Consider the following 24088-nt stretch of genomic DNA (forward strand, 5'->3'; position numbering starts at 1 on the left):
TTTGAAATTCGAATTTTGAATTTGAAATTTGAAATTTGAAATTTGAAATTTGAATTTTGAATTCGATTTTGAAATTTTAATTTGGAATTTTGAATTTTGAATTTTGAATTTGGAATTTGAATGTTTGAAAGTTTGAATTTGAATATTTGAATTTAAATGATTAAATTCGAATTTGAATTGGCTATGAAAAATTGTTTCATTACAAAAGGACAAGATGAGATCTTGTTGGAAAGGGACAAGATGAGATCTTGTTGGAACATAACAAGATTAGATCTTGTTGGAACATATCAAGAGGAAATCTTTTGGACATAATCTAAGAAGATTTGGGGCACTGATTTGGCTATTGGTTAGTCATCATAATCCGCTCCAGAAGATACGATCTGTTGGGAGAATATTTGAGTGATTTGATTCAAGTTTGAATGCAACTACTCAAATGTATCTGGTCATTATTTAGGCTATATGGGGCGCACCATATAGCTGATTATATGATGATTTATGATCAGATATTTGATTAGGCTTTGAACCTAATATCATAAAGATATGATAGGATGTTGTTGGCAAGATTTGATAAGATTTGATTTGCAACAAATCCTCTTATTTCTCCTTGTTGGTGCGCCCTTTCGAAGGGATTTTTTAGGATTAAAAATCTGATTGCATCATGATTCTCTTGATCACTTCTTGTGCGCCTAATAGCATATAAGTTCCTCCTAGGGTTTTGTAAAAAGTCTAAGCCATTCTCTCCTTATTCCTGCGCCACTTTTGTGAGGTTTTCTCTCAGAAAATTTCACTCTTCTAAACACTTTTACATAGTCTCCTTTCATCACACACATCGAGCGAATAGCAAGCCTTATTGTGGTGATCAATCAGCGGCTTTACTGGAAGGAGTTCCTGTATCTAGACTCGTGTGGTGTGGATCAACGTTAGAGGGTCTGAACCCTTCAGACCTACCTTGATCATCTTGAGTTTTCACGAACAAGGTATGACATACGTCTTAAAGTATGTATCTTGACATGCATGTGTATTCCGCTTGCGGAAAAATTTTGTTTTTCCCTCTCACTTGCTACGGCCTTCAAGGTCAATTTGAACTTTCACGCTGGTGGCTTTTCCGTGTTTCTGATGTATTCACAATCCTCAGTTGCATGAGCCTCCTGACAAATATCATATTTAATGTTAGAATTAGAAACAGAAGAAACTTGAGAAAGATTAAATTTCTTATTAAGGGCATCTAATTGTTCTTGTTGTTCCTTGTGCATTTGTTCATTGTGGGCTAAGAGTGCATCATAGCCTTCAAGCTTCATAATTCCTGATCTTCTGGGTGCAACTGGGGCTGGGGCATTGTCAAACTCTTGAGAAGCTAAGGATTCCATCAATTCTAGCGTTTTTCTGGAGTTTTTGTTTTCAGGGAGCCTCCTGAAGCGACATTTACCAATGTTCTTGTGTTGGCTGTCATCCCTTGGAAAAAGATTCTTGCCTTCTCACATGCTTCAATTCCGTGTTGAGGACACTTCCTTTGTAATCCTTTGAATCTTGTCCAAGCCTCGTACAAAGATTCACTTTCTTTTTGTTTCAAAAGCTGTGATCTCCACCTTGAGCCTAGCCATATTTGAAGCTGAGAAAAATCTGGCCAAGAATTTAGCGGCTAAGTCATCCCAACTGGTTATGCTTCCTTCAGGTTGAGACTGCAACCAATCTCTTGCTTCATCTTTCAGTGAGCATGGGAATAGCCTAAGTAATATAGCATCACGAGAAACTCCATTTACTTTTAATGTATCACAGTAAAGCAAAAAGTCATCCAGATGACAACAGGGGTTCTCTGTGCTTCCTCCAGCGAACTGTTCTTTTTGAATCAGTTGCAATAATGCCGGCTTTAGTTCAAAGTTGTTAGCCTCAATGTTGGGTCTAACAATGCTCGTTGTCTGTGGAGCACGAGCTGGGGTCATGTAATCCCCCAATGTCCTTCGAACAATTTGATTGTTGTTTTCTACCATCGGTTCTTCCTTAGGTTCCTCTTTTGGTTTTTCCTTTGTTTCCGTAGAAGTTGATGTTGTTTTTGTTTCTTTCGCTTTCTTTGCTTTTGCGTCTTTCCTAAGTTTCCTCTCTGTCTTTTCTATCTCAGGGTCAAACTGCAAGATTCGCGGGTTAAGAGTACCTCGCATAAACTTAAGATTGAAAAGATGTGCAGAAAAATAGAAACGCAAAACAGAAAAAAAAAATTAAAGAAAAGAATGCAGAAAATTTAAATATGCAGAATTTTTGGATGCAGAAAATGTTTTATAGTATGCTTAAAGTGCAGAAAAAATAAACGTCCAATCTAAAATTTAATTAGTTACTTCTAATGTTGAAGAATTCGATCCCCGGCAACGGCGCCAAAAACTTGATAGCGACTCGGCAAGTGCACCGATCGTGAAAGTAATAAAGTGTACCGGAGTACGAGATCGTTCCCACGAGGATCAGAATTTCAAGCACTAGTTCGCTAATTGTGTTTTAGTTGGACAATCAAAGGTTTGGTTTGAGAGAATTTAGATGAAGAGAGTTGTGATTCAAAGAACTTAAAATTAAAAACAAGTAAAGACATGCAATATGAAAATGCAGAATTAAAAGGATGAATGAAGATGATGTTTGATTAAGATTTAAAACAAGCGTAGTTAAGGTTTCGACTTCCCCCAATATCCTCAATATGTTATGAATTAAATGACCAAGAATCTGTTTCTTAATATATTGCCAATCAATTCTATCTAAGTTAATTACGACTCAATTCCTTGTTACCATAAATCTATGTAATCTTGAAAGAACTCTAGTTCCCCGATTATTCCCCAAGAAAACATGCATTAAGATCAAGAATGACAAGATTGCATAATTACCCTATGTCTATTCATATTCCTATTCCTAGATCACAAGGATTATGATAAATTATCAAGTCAAGGTTCATGCACCAACATCCCTATTGTCATACAATTCCCCAAAATCATTCTATAAGGAACAAACTCATAGAAAGCATTAAAAACAGATAATTTATTCAATTATAAAAAGAACAGGATTCAGAGACAATTTAATTCATAAACATAAAGATTCAATTGGGTTCCATCTACCCTTAACTACATAAAAGACTACTCTAGCATACTGAATTGAAAAGAAATAATAAAGAAAAGAGAACCCAAAGCCTCCATTGGTGTGATGTTGACTTAGTTCCTCAGTGTTCCAGTGCTCCGCAACAGGATTCCTCCTTCAAGCTCTTTGTAATTGTCAATTGGTTTCTGAATTTGTGTTTAAGTCTTGACCTCAAGCGAATTTATTTATAGCTTTTTGGAATTGTATTCTTCATTAAATCTCCAATGAATCCATATCAGATTTGTGGTTGATTTCATCTTTGTTTCCTTTTTGCATTTGATATCTTGGAAATTGGAATGAAACTGGTGTCACATTGAAGATCTGTGATAGGGATCACAATCATGAGGGCTCAAAGACACCACACGTCCATTGTCAGAAATATTTTCCTAGTCTAGACATACCGATAATTGGGATGCAAGGTAGAGTCCTCGTGAGCTGCAAACGTGGAGATGTCTTAGCTGACTCGTCGGTGGACCTATTGGAGCATAGCTCGCACTGAACCGACCCACAAAGAGACACTATAAGGAAATCTCACAAATAATATCAATAGGTGATGTCTTTTATTATTTGGGTGTGTCTTTCCTTAGACCTGACGTTGTCATATAGACCTGCGCTCTGTAGGGGTTGCTTTGATTGTATACCTTGTCTGCCTGAAACATGGAGACTCGTAGGTATACTCTTGGGCATGCTTTCTAGACTCAGGCCTAGTGTGACAAGCTGAAGGAATTCGTCAATCTTTGTGAGATATTAGGTTATCTGCAGACCGGTGAAAACGAGATGACATTTACAGGACTCGGGAATCTATGTATAGTAAAGGAGTCATGAGATGGCCCGCTTTTTAGAGTCTGTAAATGAAGATTTCCTGTTTCGTCAAAAGATAACCCTAGACCACAAGGGTTGAAACATTTTCCTTGACCTAGGTAAATGGGATGGATAACCGAGACGAAATGACAATTTACACGGTAACCAAATAGGTATAACAGGTTTATCATTCGATGAACTCAATTAGCTTTGGGACAACAAAGCATTGCTAGTGCTCTGTGTTGTCATTAGATGGATTGGGCCTAATGGGTCGCACACAAACATCTTAAGTTGTCTTGAATTCTAGTATATGTGGTTTGGGCCCAATAAGGCATAATGGGCCTAAGTTGGAAAAACCCAAATATTAGGCCAAGAGAGTGTAGGTGGCATCATGAGTCAAGTTAGACTTGATCCATGATGTAACCTAATTAATTTAAATGTTAAATTAATAAAATTAATTTTTATTTTTATTTTAGTTTCAAATTTCTAGTTGGAAATTTAAATTTTAAATAAAATTAATTTAAATTCTAATTTTGAATTTTGAATTTAAATATACTCATTAAATTATATTTATATTTATTGAAGATTGGAAACAAATCAATTGGATTGATTAACCAAAACTAAGGAAACCAATTAATTAAATTAATTTGCTGAAATTGGGGAAACAAATCAATTGGATTGATTGACCAAAATTAAGGAAATCAATTAATTAAATTAATTGGCTGAAATTAGGAAACAAATCAATTAGATTTATTAACCAATATTAAGCAAACCAATTAATTAAATTAATTGGTTGAAATTTGGAAAACCAATTAATTGGATTGATTGGATAAAATTAAGAAAACTAATTAATTAAATTAATTGGCTGAAATTGGGAAAACCAATCAATTGGATTGATTGGATAAAATTAAGGAAATTAACCAATAAGATTGGAATTTGATAAGGGCGTTGATTTGACTTAGTCTTAGGTTAATGAGGCGCCATATCTATATATAGCCCCTCTTCTTCCTTAATTTTGTATCTCTTCTTCTCTAATTTTCTGCTATCTTTCTCTTAGAATAGCCAAAGGCACCAACCAATCTTTATTATTCTCTTGAGTCTAGAAATCTCAATTGAAGGATATTGGGTATTCGAATAAGTGTTCTTCTCTTACAAGACAACAAGGTGATGTTGATTTCCATCGAAGGACTTATGTTCTTCAAGTTTGAAGAATTGATCAAGAACGCATCTGGTCATGAATAATTATCCGAATAAAGGTATCAACTTTAAACCCTTAACATGTCTATTGCATAATTCATGGGTTAAACATGATTGAGGGTGGGCAAAGGTTGTTTCTTCCGCACAAAAAAAATTAATTTTCCTTTTTTATGTTCATGGCCTATAAAGGGCTACTTTCAGTTGTATGGTCTAGGATTGATGGGTGGTTTCCACTGAGGATTATGGTTTTGTTCTTCCTGTATAGTGCCTCCAAAATTTGGGTTGCTATTGCGACCTGCATACTGGTTATCTCTGGCTTGATTGAAGTTCCTGCTCCCAATTTTTTTTTGCAAAACACACCAAAGCTGTTGAAAGACAGTCTATTGAGTCATGTTTGTCACCACACGCTGAACATGGTTCACTTTCTGGGGCTGTGAGTTGTAAAACATTGACTTTCGGCTGATTTCTGTCAGCTTTTAAACTCTTCACTTCATTCATCATGGCAGCTAGTTGAGCTTCCATGGCAGTTTGTTTATCCAACTCTAGCATGCCTGTTTCCTGACTGGATTCATCCTTTCTAGAGGCCACAGAAGGCAACGTTCTGCAGTTATTTCTATTATTTCATATCTGGATTCAAGAGTTCCTGAAAAGAAATATCCTTCTGCAGCAAATTTCAAGTGAGATTGAGAAGTATGGTCTATACCCTTATAGAAAGTCTGTAAGACTCCCCATTTTTCTACCCCATGGGTTAGGATATTTTCTGATAATGTCCTTATATCTCTCCCACGCTTCAAATAGATTTTCTCCATAAAACATTCTGAAGCTAGAGATTTCAGCTCTTGCATCAGCTTGACGGGACATAGGGAAGAACCTCTCTATAAACTTATCAGAGAGTTCTTCCCACGAGTGTATAGATCCAGGGGAAAAGGATTTTATCCAAGCTTTGGCTTTTCGATCCCAGAGAGTGAGGGAACAACCTCATTCTCATACTTTTTTCTGACATTCCCTCTGTTCTAAAATTGTCACAAATATCTTGGAAATTGTTAAGGTGAGTATATGGATCTTCTGCAGGAAGTCCATTGAAAATTTTAGCTTCCCAAATCATATTGAACATGACAGGTTTTAGCTCAAAATTAGGAACTTCAACAGGAGGGAGAATCACTCCTCTTTTTGGTCTGTTCCTCGAAGTAGCAGCCAATGCTCTAAAGTTCTATTCAGGAGGAATCTCTTCATTGTTGTGATTATTATGATTAGCCATTTTTGGTTCAAAATTATTTTCCCTTATATCCCTTCTTATTCAGTGAAAATTATGTTCTGGTTTTGGATCAATGAAAAACGCAGGTATGCCAGTGTGAAAATAAGAATCAATTTCAGATTCCTCACTCGTAAACCATAAAACATAAACAATATGAACAACAGTATGAATATTAAAGAATAAAGATTTGTATATTAACAAAATATAAAGTTGTTTCGCAATCGACAAGTGTACCGATCGTTCCAAGTAATAAAAGGGTAAGTAGAGTATCGTCTCCACGAGGATTGAGGCACCAAATTTATTATAACTATTCCTCTATTGTTGGATTGATAAAAATGGTTTAAGGACAATTATGGTTTTTGGAATAATGAGAACAATTCAAGAAAATGTAAATAATTCTGAGGTTCGTTTAGAAACTCAAGAATAAAAGAGTAAAGGTTGAGAAAATATTTGAAAAAATATTGCGGTAAAGATACATCAATAGCTTTATGATCCCCACCTTATAACTTGGATTAACGTTTACATTCAATTACGCAATCGATCAAACGATTCACTATCTCTTATTTGATTGGTTAAGCCCTAATTCCTTATTGACTTTAATCTTATTAACTTTATTAGAATCCTAATCCCTTAGAAATTCCTTTTCAAGTTAAGCCTTTAAATCAGTGGATCTTTCTCGTTTGCAATTCAGGTAGCCTATCCCTAGCGCATACATGAACTGTAATTTCACCTTTGGTCAGGAACTAGAATCTCAATATCCCTATTGAAAACCCTAACCCTCGCAATCCTAATAGAGTGATCAGTTCTAAAAGAATTATGATATGAAGAACAAGATAAAATAAATGCGATTTGAATAATTAAATATAAAAATTAACCAAACTACAAGGGATTCACATGAAGGGTTGTGACCCTTACCACAATAATGAAAAACTAGCCAGACATATTCATGTCTGACAAAATAAACATAAAAGAAATAAAAATTCAAAACCTAAGAAGAGAAAGATGATGAAGATCTTCTGTCTTGATCGTTCGATTCTCTGAAACTCCAAGAAGCTCCCAAGAATTCCTCCTCTCTTTGTTGTTTTTCTTCTTCGTCTTGTCAAAAAGTTCTTTCTCCTTGTGTTTCTGATCCTTTTATTAGGTTTTAGGAAAACCTCCTTTCAATTGCTCTCCAATTGGGCCTTCTTTTAGAGTAATTTATGATCAGGAATCCCCGAACACGAGAATGTATTTAAGATAGTAGGGGAGATTTCGTCATCCTCAAGAGATAAATTACCGTCTTGTTTCAAAACCTTATCTGAACTCAATAATGTCCTTTCTTCACCCGGAATCACAGCCATTAGGTGCTCGTTTAACATGGAAACATCAGACAAATTAGGAGTCAGAAAAGCACGTTCTTTAAAGAAAGTAGGATCTAATATATTATCCATCAGATTCGGGTAAACAAAATCAACAATTTCTGAAAGTGGGTCTTCTGAACCTTTGATCAACAATTCATCTGGAATTGTTATAATAGATTCTCCATCAACATCATCCCCAAGATCACCATCTCCTATTTTAAGCAGCCACTCAGAAAATTCTTTTATTTCCAACAAATTATTAGTGCTACTTCTAGAATTGAGACGCATGTTCTTTGTCAAAGATAACAGATGACAATGGGACCATAGATAGGAAGAATTGATGGTTGCATGAACTATATCTTGTCCACTGCCATTTGGAATGACAAGTAATATTTGCCGAAAGTCACCTCCTAGAACGACAACTTTTCCACAAAAGGGCATATCAACACAGCTAAGAACATCTCTAAGTGTTCTATCAAGAGCCTCAAAGCAAAATTTGCGTACCATCGGTGCTTCATCCCAAATTATTAACTTTGTTTTTGAAAACAACTCTGCCAAAGTAGAATTTTGTTTTATATTACATGTTGAATCTTCAGTGATCTGTATAGGAATACGAAATCTAGAATGTGCCGTACGTCCTCCAGGAAGAAGAAGTGAAGCAATTCCGCTAGAAGCAACATTAAGCACTATTTCAGCTCGAGATCGAACAAATGCTGACAGGGTGTTCCAAATAAATGTTTTTCCAGTCCCACCAAAGCCGTACAGGAAAAAAGATTCACCCATGATGCTTGGCATGGATGGGTAATCAGAGAGGCATTTACTGTTGCTTTACAACACCTTATCGATTTCTGCCAGGGTTATGTTTTTTATAGAATCCTCTGTAAGCAAGGCATCTGAAAAAAATTGAAAACTACAAAAAAAAGGATTAACAAATACAAAGTTGGTGAGGAAAGCAAAATAAAGCGAAATTATGAACAAAGCAGAGGGAGTGAAACATAACGAAAATTTTTAACCAAATATTAAGAATAGGACGATGTATAATGTATAGATGTAATTTTATTATGAAGGAACAAAAAATGCTCACATTTTTTCGAAGGTCAAGTGAATTAAACATAAGCAAACTGTTTGCATAAATGAATGAACGATACAGAACGGCAAGAATATTAATTATAGTGCACAATACACATAAATGAATGCACAAAATTTGTTCCGGACAATTACCTTCACGTCCAATTCTTTGCCTATGCCGATAAAGAACATCGTCAGATAGTAATTCCCAGCATTTTTGGAAAACATTTTCAGGCTTGTTCATTGAGTTACCAAATAACAATAAGGCAAACAGATTTCTCAGATAAGTTGCTGACCCCCAAGAACTTGCCTCCTTAATTGCATCAATGTACTCATTATCATCATCCAAAAGCCCCAAAGAATAGCAGGCATCCTTATATGTAGGAAAAAGCACCCCATTGACCGTTCTCAAATCTTCATAACTTGTACAACCCTTTTGAAAATTAAGTAAAGTTCGGAGATAGGAATCTTCTCCATTACTGGCAGAAAAATGATTTATTCTTCCAATTGAAAATCCTTGTTTTCTGGGATGTCATTTATGCGTACTTTCTTTATATACAAATTGAGTTGGATACTCTGCATAAGTAAGATTCCTTATCCAAAAAAAAAAGTAAGATTCCTACATTCTGGATAAAACAAATGATATTCCCACCAATGATTATCGTTTACTTGAGGACTACGTGGACCAGGTACAACAAATTTTGGATTTTGGGGAGTAATCAATCTCCTCCAAACGTGATGATAGTTCAGCTTGCTAGAATAAAGGGTTTCAAGGGTGAGTTCACATAAATATTTGATTATGATTTCATAATGGAATGTTTTAGTTTATTTCCCTCCGTGTGGTTTTGAAATTAATAACCATTTCAAGCCACGTAGTCCCCAAAATTAATAACCACGTGGTCCCCAAAATTTGTTTTAATTTCAAACCATTTCAAGTTTTGAATTTCAGATCAGAATACCAATTCCAACATAAAAAGCAATTAAAACACCTGATTATCCAATTAAAATTTCAAATTTCAAAAACATATTTATTAATTAATTATTGTTTTATGTCTGCCACCACAAATGGTCATTTAATTATTCGATTTACAAATTAAAATTAGATTTTTAAAAGAAATTTTTTTCTCACCATCCATATTTAAATTCAAAATTTTAAACCATTTCAAATTTCGAATTTTAGATTAGATGACCAATTCCAACATAAAAAGCAATTAATACAACTGATTTCTTTTAGAATACTAATGTGATAGGCAGTGGGACATTCAATGCGTTGTCTGCCACCACAAATGGTCATTAAATTATTCGATTTAAAAAATTAAAATTTGATTTTTAAAAGAAATTCTTTTCCCACCATCCATATTTAAATTCAAAATTTTAAACCATTTCAAATTTCGAATTTTAGATCAGATGACCAATTCCAACATAAAAAGAAATTAACACATTCAATGTCTTGTCTGCCACCACAAATGGTCATTTAATTATTTGATTTAAAGATTAAAATAAGATTTTTAAAAGAATTTTTTTTCCCACCTTCAATATTTAAATTCAAAATTTTAAACCATTTCAAATTTTGAATTTCAGACCAGACGACCAATTCCAACATAAAAAGCAATTAAAACACTTGATTATCCAATTAAAATTTCGAATTTCAAAATCATATTTATTAATTAATTATTCTTTTATATCTGCCAACACAAACGGTCATTTAATTATTCAATTTAAAAATTAAAATTCGAATATTAAAAGAAATTCTTTTCCCACCATCCATATTTTAAACCATTTTGAATTTTGAATTTCAGATCAGACGGCCAATTCCAACATAAAAAGCAATTAAAACACCTAATTTTCTAATTTATTTTGTCTGTCAGCTCTCTTGATTCTTGATTGGTATGATATTTGAATCAAATATATAACAAAGATAATGTCTTTGTTATATCATTATTGTGTATATATTATTTAAAAAATAACCATAACGAAATTGTGAATTGAATGACAATAAGGTTTTCAACAATTGTGAAATTTGTTTTTGTTTCTATTAATCTCCATGAATAGAGATCGTGAATGCATGTCCGTGAAAAGAGTTTTCTTTTCTTTGATTTTAAAATTTCAAATTTCAGATTGTGCAAAATAAATGCATAATTTCGAAATTTAATTGATAAACCATTTAAAATTTTGAATTTCAGATGAGATGACCAATTCCAACATAAAAAACAATTAAAACAGTTGTTTTCTTCTTCGATACCAATGTGATGGGCAGTGGGACATTAAATGCCTTAACTGCCACCACAAATGGTCATTAAATTATTCGATTTAAAGATTAAAATTCGATTTTTAAAAGATATTCTTTTACCACCATCCATATTTAAATTAAAAATTTCAAACCATTTCAAATTTCGAATTTCAGATCAGACAACCAATTCCAACATAAAAAGCAATTAAAACACCTAACTATCCAATTAAAATTTCGAATTTCAAAACCATATTTATTAATTAATTATTCTTTTATGTTTGCCACCATAAATAGTCATTTAATTATTCGATTTAAAAATTAAAAATGGATTTTTTAAAGAAATTCTTTTCCGACCATCCATATTTAAATTCAAAATTTTAAACCATTTCAAATTTCGAATTTTAGATCAGATGACTAATTCAACCATAAAAAGCAATTAAAACAGCTGATTTTTTTTTTTTTTTATAACAAGCTGATTTCTTTTTGAATACCAATGTGATGGGCAATGGGACATTCAATGCCTTGTCTGCCACCACGAATGGTCATTAAATTATTCGATTTAAAAAAATAAAATTTGATTTTTAAAAGAAATTTTTAACCATTTCAAATTTCGAGTTTTAGAACAGATGACCAATTCCAACCTAAAAAGCAATTAACACAGCTGATTTCTTCTTGAATACCAATGTTATGGGCAGTGGGACATTCAATGCCTTGTCTGCCACCACAAATGGTCATTAAATTATTCGATTTAAAAAATTAAAATTCGATTTTTAAAAGAAATTTTTTGCCCACCGTCCATATTTAAATTCAAAATTTTTAACCATTTCAAATTTTGAATTTTAGATCAGATGACCAATTCCAACATAAAAAGCAATTAAAACAGCTGATTTCTTTTTGAATACCAATGTGATGGGCAGTGGGACATTCAATGCCTTGTCTGCCACCACAAATGGTCATTAAATTATTCGATTTAAAAAATGAAAATTCGATTTTTAAAAGAAATTTTTTTCCCACCATCCATATTTAAATTCAAATTTTTTAACCATTTCAAATTTCGAATTTTAGATCAGATGACGCATTCCAACATAAAAAGCAATTAAATCAGCTGATTTCTTTTTGGATACCAATGTGATGGGCAGTGGGACATTCAATGTCTTGTCTGCCACCACAAATGGTTATTAAATTATTCGATTTACAAAATTAAAATTCGATTTTTAAAAGAAATTCTTTTCCCTCAATCCATATTTAAATTCAAAATTTTAAACCATTTCAAATTTCGAATTTTAGATTAGATGACCAATCCCAACATAAAAAGCAATTAAAACAGCTGATTTCTTTTTGAATATCAATGTGATGGGTAGTGGGACATTCAATGCCTTGTCTGCCACCAAAAATGGTAATTAAATTATTCGATTTAAAAAATTAAAATTCGATTTTTAAAAGAAATTTTTTTCCCACCATCCATATTTAAATTCAAAATTTTTAACCATTTCAAATTTCGAATTTTAGATCAGATGACACATTCCAACATAAAAAGCAATTAAATCAGCTGATTTCTTTTTGGATACCAATGTGATGGCAGTGGGACATTCAATGTCTTGTCTGCCACCACAAATGGTCATTTAATTATTCGATTTAAAGATTAAAATTCGATTTTTAAAAGAATTTCTTTTCCCACCATCCATATTTAAATTCGAAATTTTAAACCATTTCAAATTTTGAATTTCAGATCAGACGACCAATTCCAACATAAAAAGCAATTAAAACACTTGATTATCCAATTAAAATTTCGAATTTCAAAATCATATTTATTAATTAATTATTCTTTTATATCTGCCACCACAAACGGTCATTTAATTATTCAATTTAAAAATTAAAATTCGATTTTTAAAAGAAGATCTTTTCTCACCATCCATATTTAAATTCAAAATTTTAAACCATTTCAAATTTTGAATTTCAGATCAGACGGCCAATACCAACATAAAAAGCAATTAAAACACCTGATTATCTAATTTATTTTGTCTGTCAGCTCTCTTGATTCTTATTTGTTATGATATTTGAATCAAATATATAACAAAGATAATGTCTTTGTTATATCATTATTGTGTATATATTATTTACAAAATAACCATAACAAAATTGTGAATTGAATGACAATCAGGTCTTCAACAATTGTGAAATTTGTTTTTGTTTCTATTGATCTCCATGAATAGAGATCGTGAATGCATGACCGTGAAAAGAGTTTTCTTTTTATTGATTTTAAAATTTTGAATTTTAGATTGTGCAAAATAAATACATAATTTCGAAATTTAATTGATAAACCATTTAAAATTTCGAATTTCAGATGAGATGACCAATTCCAACATAAAAAGCAATTAAACAGTTGTTTTCTTTTTGGATACCAATGTGATGGGGAGTGGGACATTAAATTCCTTGACTGCCACCACTAATGGTCATTAAATTATTCGATTTAAAGATTAAAATTCGTTTTTTAAAAGATATTCTTTTCCCAACATCCATATTTAAATTAAAAAAATCAAACCATTTCAAATTTCAAATTTCAGATCAGACAACCAATTCCAACATAAAAAGCAATTAAAACACCTGATTATCCAATTAAATTTTTGAATTTCAAAATCATATTTATTAATTAATTATTCTTTTATATCTGCCACCACAACCGGTCATTTAATTATTTGATTTAAAGATTAAAATTCGATTTTTAAAAGAATTTCTTTTCCCACCATCCATATTTAAATTCAAAATTTTAAACTATTTCAAATTTTGAATTTCAGATCAGACGACCAATTCCAACATAAAAAGTAATTAAAACACTTGATTATCCAATTAAAATTTCGAATTTCAAAATCATATTTAATAATTAATTATTCTTTTATATTTGCCACCACAAACGGTCATTTAATTATTCAATTTAAAAATTAAAATTCGATTTTAAAAAAAAATTCTTTTCCCACCATCCATATTTAAATTCAAAATTTTAAACCATTTCAAATTTTGAATTTCAGATCAGACGACCAATTCCAACATAAAAAGCAATTAAAACACCTAATTTTCTAATTTATTTTGTCTGTCAGCTCTCTTGATTCTTGATTATTATGATATTTGAATCAAATATATAGCAAAGATAATGTCTTTGTTATATCATTATTGTGTATATATTATTTAAAAAATAACCATAACGAAATTGTGAATTGAATGACAATCAGGTCTTCAACAATTGTGAAATTTGTTTTTGTTTCTATTGATCTCCATGAATAGAGATCGTGAATGCATGTCCGTGAAAAGAGTTTTCTTTTTATTGATTTTAAAATTTCAAATTTCAGATTGTGCAAAATAAATGCATAATTTCGAAATTTAATTGATAAACCATTTAAAATTTTGAATTTCAGATGAGATGACCAATTCCAACATAAAAAGCAATTAAAAAAGTTGTTTTCTTTTTGGATACCAATGTGATGGGCAATGGGACATTAAATGCCTTAACTGCCACCACAAATGGTCATTAAATTATTCGATTTAAAGATTAAAATTCGATTTTTAAAAGATATTCTTTTCCCACCATCCATATTTAAATTAAAAATTTCAAACCATTTCAAATTTTGAATTTCAGATTAGACAACTAATTTCAACATAAAAAGAAATTAAAACACCTGACTATCCAATTAAAATTTCGAATTTCAAAACCGTATTTATTAATTAATTATTCTTTTATGTCTGGCACCACAAATGGTCATTTAATTATTCGATTTAAAAATTAAAAATGGATTTTTAAGAGAAATTCTTTTCCGACCATCCATATTTAAATTCAAAATTTTAAACCATTTCAAATTTCGAATTTTAAATCAGATGACCAATTCCAACATAAAAAGCAATTAAAACAGCTGATTTCTTTTTGAATACCAATGTGATGGGCAATGGGACATTCAATGCCTTGTCTGCCACCACAAATGGTCATTAAATTATTTGATTTAAAAAATTAAAATTCGATTTTTAAACGAATTTTTTTTCCCACCATCCATATTTAAATTCAAAATTTTTAACCATTTCAAATTTCGAATTTTAAATCAGATGACCAATTCCAACATAAAAAAATATTAACACAACTTATTTCTTTTTGAATACCAATGTGATGGACAGTGGGACATTCAATGCCTTGTCTGCCATTACAAATGGTCATTAAATTATCCGATTTAAAAAATTAAAATCCGATTTTTAAAAGAAATTTTTTTCCCACCATCCATATTTAAATTCAAAATTTTAAACCATTTCAAATTTCGAATTTTAAATCAGATGACCAATTCCAACATAAAAAGCAATTAAAACAGCTGATTTCTTTTTGAATACCAATGTGATGGGCAGTAGGACATTCAATGTCTTGTCTGCCACCACAAATGGTTATTAAATTATTCGATTTACAAAATTAAAATTTGATTTTTAAAAGAAATTCTTTTCCCTCAATCCATATTTAAATTCAAAATTTTAAACCATTTCAAATTTCGAATTTTAGATCAGATGACCAATTCCAACATAAAAAGCAATTAAAATAGCTGATTTCTTTTTGAATACCAATGTGATGGGCAGTGGGACATTCAATGTCTTGTCTCCCACCACAAATGGTCATTTAATTATTCGATTTAAACAATAAAATTTGATTTTTAAAAGAATTTCTTTTCCCACCATCCATATTTAAATTCAAAATTTTAAACCATTTCAAATTTTGAATTTCAGATCACACGACCAATTCCAACGTAAAAAGCAACTAAAACACTTGATTATCGAATTAAAATTTCAAATTTCAAAATCGTATTTATTAATTTATTATTCTTTTATATCTGCCACTACAAACGGTCAATTACTTATTCAATTTAAAAATTAAAATTTGATTTTTAAAAGAAATTTTTTTCCCACCATCCATATTTAAATTCAAAAATTTTAACCATTTCAAATTTCGAATTTTAGATCAGATGACCAATTCCAACATAAAAAGCAATTAAAACAGCTGATTTCTTTTTGAGTACCAATGTGATGGGCAATGGGACATTCAATGCCTTGTCTGCCACCACAAATGGTTATTAAATTATTCGATTTAAAAAATTAAAATTCGATTTTTAAACGAATTTTTTTTCCCACCATCCATATTTAAATTCAAAATTTTTAACCATTTCAAATTTCGAATTTTAAATCAGATGACCAATTCCAACATAAAAAAATATTAACACAACTTATTTCTTTTTGAATACCAATGTGATGGGCAGTGGGACATTCAATGCCTTGTCTGCCACCACAAATGGTCATTAAATTATTCGATTTAAAAAATTAAAATCCGATTTTTAAAAGAAATTTTTTTCCCACCATCCATATTTAAATTCAAAATTTTTAACCATTTCAAATTTCGAATTTTAAATTAGATGACCAATTCCAACATAAAAAGCAATTAAAACAGCTGATTTATTTTTGAATACCAATGTGATGGGCAGTAGGACATTCAATGTCTTGTCTGCCACCACAAATGGTTATTAAATTATTCGATTTACAAAATTAAAATTTGATTTTTAAAAGAAATTCTTTTCCCTCAATCCATATTTAAATTCAAAATTTTAAACCATTTCAAATTTCGAATTTTAGATCAGATGACCAATTCCAACATAAAAAGCAATTAAAATAGCTGATTTCTTTTTGAATACCAATGTGATGGGCAGTGGGACATTCAATGTCTTGTCTCCCACCACAAATGGTCATTTAATTATTCGATTTAAACATTAAAATTTGATTTTTAAAAGAATTTCTTTTCCCACCATCCATATTTAAATTCAAAATTTTAAACCATTTCAAATTTTGAATTTCAGATCACACGACCAATTCCAACATAAAAAGCAATTAAAACACTTGATTATCCAATTAAATTTTCAAATTTCAAAATCGTATTTATTAATTTATTATTCTTTTATATCTGCCACCACAAACGGTCAATTACTTATTCAATTTAAAAATTAAAAATCGATTTTTAAAAGAATTTTTTTTCCCACCATCCATATTTAAATTCAAAAATTTTAACCATTTCAAATTTCGAATTTTAGATCAGATGACCAATTCCAACATAAAAAAATATTAACACAGCTGATTTCTTTTTGAATACCAATGTGATGGGCAGTGGGACATTCAATGCCTTGTCTGCCGCCACAAATAGTCATTAAATTATTCGATTTAAAAAATTAAAATTCGATTTTTAAAAGAATTTTTTTTCCCACCATCCATATTTAAATTCAAAATTTTTAACCATTTCAAATTTCGAATTTTAAATCAGATGACCAATTCCAACATAAAAAAATATTAACACAACTTATTTCTTTTTGAATACCAATGTGCTGGGCAGTGGGACATTCAATGCCTTGTCTGCCACCACAAATGGTCATTAAATTATTCGATTTAAAAAATTAAAATCCGATTTTTAAAAGAAATTTTTTTCCCACCATCCATATTTAAATTCAAATTTTTTAACCATTTCAAATTTCAAATTTTAAATCAGATGACCAATTCCAACATAAAAAGCAATTAAAACAGTTGATTTCTTTTTGAATACCAATGTGATGGGCAGTAGGACATTCAATGTCTTGTCTGCCACCACAAATGGTTATTAAATTATTCGATTTACAAAATTAAAATTTGATTTTTAAAAGAAATACTTTTCCCTCAATCCATATTTAAATTCAAAATTTTAAACCATTTCAAATTTTGAATTTTAGATCAGATGACCAATTCCAACATAAAAAGCAATTAAAATAGCTGATTTCTTTTTGAATACCAATGTGATGGGCAGTGGGACATTCAATGTCTTGTCTCCCACCACTAATGGTCATTTAATTATTCGATTTAAACATTAAAATTTGATTTTTAAAAGAATTTCTTTTCTCACCATCCATATTTAAATTCAAAATTTTAAACCATTTCAAATTTTGATTTTCAGATCAGACGACCAATTCAACCATAAAAAGCAATTAAAACACTTGATTATCCAATTAAAATTTCAAATTTCAAAATCGTATTTATTTATTTATTATTCTTTTATATCTGCCACCACAAACGGTAAATTACTTATTCAATTTAAAAATTAAAATTCGATTTTTAAAAGAAATTTTTTTCCCACCATCCATATTTAAATTCAAAAATTTTAACCATTTCAAATTTCGAATTTTAGATCAGATGACCAATTCCAACATAAAAAAAATATTAACACAGCTGATTTCTTTTTGAATACCAATGTGATGGGCAGTGGGACATTCAATGCCTTGTCTGCCGCCACAAATAGTCATTAAATTATTCGATTTAAAAAATTAAAATTCGATTTTTAAAAGAAATTTTTTTCCCACCATCCATATTTAAATTCAAAAATTTTAACCATTTCAAATTTCGAATTTTAGATCAGATGACCAATTCCAACATAAAAAGCAATTAAAACAGCTGATTTCTTTTTGAATACCAATGTGATGGGCAGTAGGACATTCAATGTCTTGTCCGCCACCACAAATGGTTATTAAATTATTTGATTTACAAAATTAAAATTCGATTTTTAAAAGAAATTATTTTCCCTCAATCCATATTTAAATTCAAAATTTTAAACCATTTCAAATTTCGAATTTCGAATTTTAGATCAGATGACCATTTCCAACATAAAAAGAAATTAAAACAGCTGATTTCTTTTTGAATACCAATGTGATGGGCAGTGGGACATTCAATGCCTTGTCTGCCACCACAAATGGTCATTAAATTATTCGATTTAAAAAATTAAAATTCGATTTTTAAAAGAAATTTTTTTCCCACCATCCATATTTAAATTCAAAATTTTTAACCATTTCGAATTTTGAATTTTAGATCAGATGACGCATTCCAACATAAAAAGCAATTAAATCAGCTGATTTCTTTTTGAATACCAATGTGATGGGCAGTGGGACATTCAATGTCTTGTCTCCCACCACAAATGGTCATTTAATTATTCGATTTAAACATTAAAATTTGATTTTTAAAAGAATTTCTTTTCCCACCATCCATATTTAAATTCAAAATTTTAAACCATTTCAAATTTTGAATTTCAGATCACACGACCAATTCCAACATAAAAAGCAATTAAAACACTTGATTATCCAATTAAATTTTCAAATTTCAAAATCGTATTTATTAATTTATTATTCTTTTATATCTGCCACCACAAACGGTCAATTACTTATTCAATTTAAAAATTAAAAATCGATTTTTAAAAGAATTTTTTTTCCCACCATCCATATTTAAATTCAAAAATTTTAACCATTTCAAATTTCGAATTTTAGATCAGATGACCAATTCCAACATAAAAAAATATTAACACAGCTGATTTCTTTTTGAATACCAATGTGATGGGCAGTGGGACATTCAATGCCTTGTCTGCCGCCACAAATAGTCATTAAATTATTCGATTTAAAAAATTAAAATTCGATTTTTAAAAGAATTTTTTTTCCCACCATCCATATTTAAATTCAAAATTTTTAACCATTTCAAATTTCGAATTTTAGATCAGATGACCAATTCCAACATAAAAAAAATATTAACACAGCTGATTTCTTTTTGAATACCAATGTGATGGGCAGTGGGACATTCAATGCCTTGTCTGCCGCCACAAATGGTCATTAAATTATTCGATTTAAAAAATTAAAATTCGATTTTTAAAAGAAATTTTTTTCCCACCATCCATATTTAAATTCAAATTTTTTAACCATTTCAAATTTCAAATTTTAAATCAGATGACCAATTCCAACATAAAAAGCAATTAAAACAGTTGATTTCTTTTTGAATACCAATGTGATGGGCAGTAGGACATTCAATGTCTTGTCTGCCACCACAAATGGTTATTAAATTATTCGATTTACAAAATTAAAATTTGATTTTTAAAAGAAATTCTTTTCCCTCAATCCATATTTAAATTCAAAATTTTAAACCATTTCAAATTTTGAATTTTAGATCAGATGACCAATTCCAACATAAAAAGCAATTAAAATAGCTGATTTCTTTTTGAATACCAATGTGATGGGCAGTGGGACATTCAATGTCTTGTCTCCCACCACTAATGGTCATTTAATTATTCGATTTAAACATTAAAATTTGATTTTTAAAAGAATTTCTTTTCTCACCATCCATATTTAAATTCAAAATTTTAAACCATTTCAAATTTTTATTTTCAGATCAGACGACCAATTCAACCATAAAAAGCAATTAAAACACTTGATTATCCAATTAAAATTTCAAATTTCAAAATCGTATTTATTTATTTATTATTCTTTTATATCTGCCACCACAAACGGTCAATTACTTATTCAATTTAAAAATTAAAATTCGATTTTTAAAAGAAATTTTTTTCCCACCATCCATATTTAAATTCAAAAATTTTAACCATTTCAAATTTCGAATTTTAGATCAGATGACCAATTCCAACATAAAAAAAATATTAACACAGCTGATTTCTTTTTGAATACCAATGTGATGGGCAGTGGGACATTCAATGCCTTGTCTGCCGCCACAAATAGTCATTAAATTATTCGATTTAAAAAATTAAAATTCGATTTTTAAAAGAAATTTTTTTCCCACCATCCATATTTAAATTCAAAAATTTTAACCATTTCAAATTTCGAATTTTAGATCAGATGACCAATTCCAACATAAAAAGCAATTAAAACAGCTGATTTCTTTTTGAATACCAATGTGATGGGCAGTAGGACATTCAATGTCTTGTCCGCCACCACAAATGGTTATTAAATTATTTGATTTACAAAATTAAAATTCGATTTTTAAAAGAAATTATTTTCCCTCAATCCATATTTAAATTCAAAATTTTAAACCATTTCAAATTTTGAATTTTAGATCAGATGACCAATTCCAACATAAAAAACAATTAAAACAGCTGATTTCTTTTTGAATACCAATGTGATGGGCAGTGGGACATTCAATGCCTTGTCTGCCACCACAAATGGTCATTAAATTATTCGATTTAAAAAATTAAAATTCGATTTTTAAAAGAAATTTTTTTCCCACCATCCATATTTAAATTCAAAATTTTTAACCATTTCGAATTTTGAATTTTAGATCAGATGACGCATTCCAACATAAAAAGCAATTAAATCAGCTGATTTCTTTTTGAATACCAATGTGATGGGCAGTGGGACATTCAATGTCTTGTCTCCCACCACAAATGGTCATTTAATTATTCGATTTAAACATTAAAATTTGATTTTTAAAAGAATTTCTTTTCTCACCGTCCATATGTAGATAGATTAGAGTTTGCGAAAAAAATAAAAATAGGCTGGCCATAAAATATATTTGAGTATGATAACATTTGTAAATACTTGAGATTCCAATAAATTGTTATTAAATTTGGACTAGAATGGTTATAATTTGTAGAGATACTATTGAAGTAGAAACGAAAATATTCTGTTCTATAATTATGATTATTAAAATAAATAAAATATAGAAATCTTAAATATCTTTTCATATGGTATTAATTAACAAAAAATAAATAAAAAAATAAAATTAAAACAACAAAAATTAAAAAATATAATTAAAAAATGCTTAAAATAACTTCAAAATGCAGAAAAAAAATTATGTTTAATGCCCACAAGATGCTTGTAAATCATACCCTCACTAGGCCCACAAGCCCGCTTCAATGCTATATAACCGATCTAGCCAAATAATCGTTACCGATCAGTGTTAATGACTATTTATGTTAATTAAAGAAATTACAGGGAACTAAAATCATTAAGAGAATAAATTAATATATTTCCGTAAAATAACATGGGATTCAGGTGGATTCGAAAGTTGTCTTAATTTCACACAAAACAGAAACAATTAGAGTCACCATATATAACAGAGGTGGTTGTTTTCATTCAAATTAAAAAAGAATAAGTAAACTTCGAAGTCGTAGAATCCTTGTTCCAATCTGAACGTTGTCGTGTTGAGGCTGTTCTCTTTCATTCTTTTTTTCTTCACGGTTCTCTGAGGTATTTTTTCTTTATCATGTTATTATAATTTACATTTATTTCATTAAAATCTTATTTACAAGTTGCAAGGTTTTTGTTTCTTTTTTTCAATTTTGATTTTAATTTTCCCTACAGCTTTTGTGTGAGTGGACTTGAAAGTATTTGGTTTTACATCTTTCTTTGTTGATTGTAACAGTAATTTTTAAGTTTTAGACCCTGCCTCATAAATTTTTCCCTTTGCAGAGATGTCATTACATTACCAAGAAAGCTGTGCATGTTCATCCCTTGTACAAAAACACAGCGTTGATTGCAAATATATGGAACTAGCTGAAAGTATACTTATTAGAGAGAACAACTGCGAACAAAATAAACTGAGTCGAAAAAAACTGAAAGAACTTCACAGCAAATGGTCAAATCTCCCAAGTGATGTCTTGGAACTAATTATGAGGCGTTTGTGCCTCGTAGATTACCTTGGATTGCGTGCAATATGCTCCCCTTGGAGATCCACAGTTGCTAATGCTATTGCAAACAAGCATTGCCACCCTTTACCTGAACTGCCACTGGTTGTCCTCCAGTCTGTAAAATCATGCACATTCTTCAGCTTGAGTACAGGACGTGTACTTTGCCCCAAAAGACCACTTTTTGTGAAAATGCAAATCTGTCATGGCTCAGTTGAAGGATGGATGATTATGAGTGAATATGCTAATGTGGGAAGTTTAATAATCTTCTTCTTCAATCCAGTGACTAATGCTAGAATCTGGGTCCCATCATTGTTGAGTTTTCCAACCAAATCTCCCCTTCAAGCTAATTTGTTTATGGGGAAAATGGTGGCCTCCTCCATACCACATCATAGTTCCAATAGTTTTTTGGTTGGTCTCTTCAATGATCGTTTTCACATTACATTCTGCAAACTCTTTGACAAGTCGTGGACTACAATTGAAGCGGATAAGGATACAGGGGTTCGTTTTGTGGATGTTGAAATTATTGATAGGAAATTGTTTGTTGCAACCGGCACATCCTCGAATTTGATATTGGTTTATGATCTACAAGATTCTAGTAATGGCCCCCCAAGGCCTAAAGTAATAATTATGCTTCCACCAAGGCCGCCAACAATATCATCTATGTTTGGTAACGAAAATCTTGTCGAGGATAATGTCCACATTCATCTAGCCAAAGATCATGCATCTGGAGAGCTATTCCTCATTTACACGTTCTATGACTCAGTTCATGAAACACGGCATGTTGGCTATTTGAACATGGTCACTGAATATGTTATCCCGCCTCAGATTTTCAACATTGAAGTGTTCAAGTTGGATACAAGAAATGAAAATAATAAGTGGATGAAGGTTGATAACTTGGGTGACCGTGTGTTGTTTCTTAGCGGTTACAAGAGCATGGTAATGTCAAGGGCTGCCCTTAATAGCACTGAAGAGTTAATTACAGGAAATAGTATCTTTTTTGCTATGAAATGTAATTGTCCTGAAGACCCATGGGCAGGCCTTCAAATTGGGATGATTTGCTTGACTGATAACAGCATCAAATATTTTTCGGTTGAAAAATCAAGTCCTTTTATCCCTTATCCTACTTGGTTTGTACCAGGTTTTTGATAAATATTCACTACTTGGCACTCAAAATATGTGTAATGCTTTTGTTTTTATGTCAAATACTTTCGTTTTGGTTATCGGTTTTTCCTTCAAGTCAAGACATATCCATGTTGCGGATCAATTAGGCTACGTAAGGTTGTCATGGGTTAAAAGTATTTGACTTTAGCATTCCCAAATTCCCCATTTGTTTATTTTCTCTTTTACTTTCTTTTGACCTCTCTATTTCCTTGTACATGACTATAGAATAAAGTTTTGATCGCATACCAAGGATTTAGTCAATTTCAGGTGTGTAAATAATGCAAGCATTGCCAACTTCAGTCGATTTGTTGCTCATCTTTCTTTATGGAATTACTTGTCTTTATGAACATAGGTTGTTATGATTTTTTTTGCAAGACTTAGTATCGCTAAGTTATATTGAAGTAATCATCGTCAATCGCATTGTCATCCAACATTAACAACATCACTAA

General features: G+C 30.6%; 1 protein-coding gene and 1 non-coding gene across 2 annotated transcripts; both read left to right on the forward strand.

Moving 5' to 3' along the window:
• Window positions 1–1487: 1487 nt before the first annotated feature.
• On the forward strand, window positions 1488–1595 carry LOC133300880 (small nucleolar RNA R71). Its single transcript, XR_009750109.1, has one exon. It is a non-coding gene; the product is annotated as a small nucleolar RNA R71 (small nucleolar RNA).
• A 20865-nt stretch (window positions 1596–22460) lies between these two features.
• Window positions 22461–23624, forward strand: LOC133300836 (uncharacterized). Its single transcript, XM_061500422.1, has one exon. It carries the CDS (start codon window positions 22461–22463, stop codon window positions 23622–23624), a length of 1164 nt encoding a protein of 387 aa, XP_061356406.1.
• Window positions 23625–24088: the final 464 nt, after the last annotated feature.

Source organism: Gastrolobium bilobum, unplaced genomic scaffold, assembly GCF_033153095.1.
Source record: "Gastrolobium bilobum isolate Gb01-03AN ecotype WA unplaced genomic scaffold, APGP_CSIRO_Gbil_v1 utg49218, whole genome shotgun sequence".
NCBI lineage: Eukaryota > Viridiplantae > Streptophyta > Magnoliopsida > Fabales > Fabaceae > Gastrolobium > Gastrolobium bilobum.

What these genes read in the sequence shown, in the direction of transcription:
- LOC133300836 (XM_061500422.1), top strand. Translation starts at nt 22,461, where the DNA reads ATGAGGCGTTTGTGCCTCGTAGATTACCTTGGATTGCGTGCAATATGC.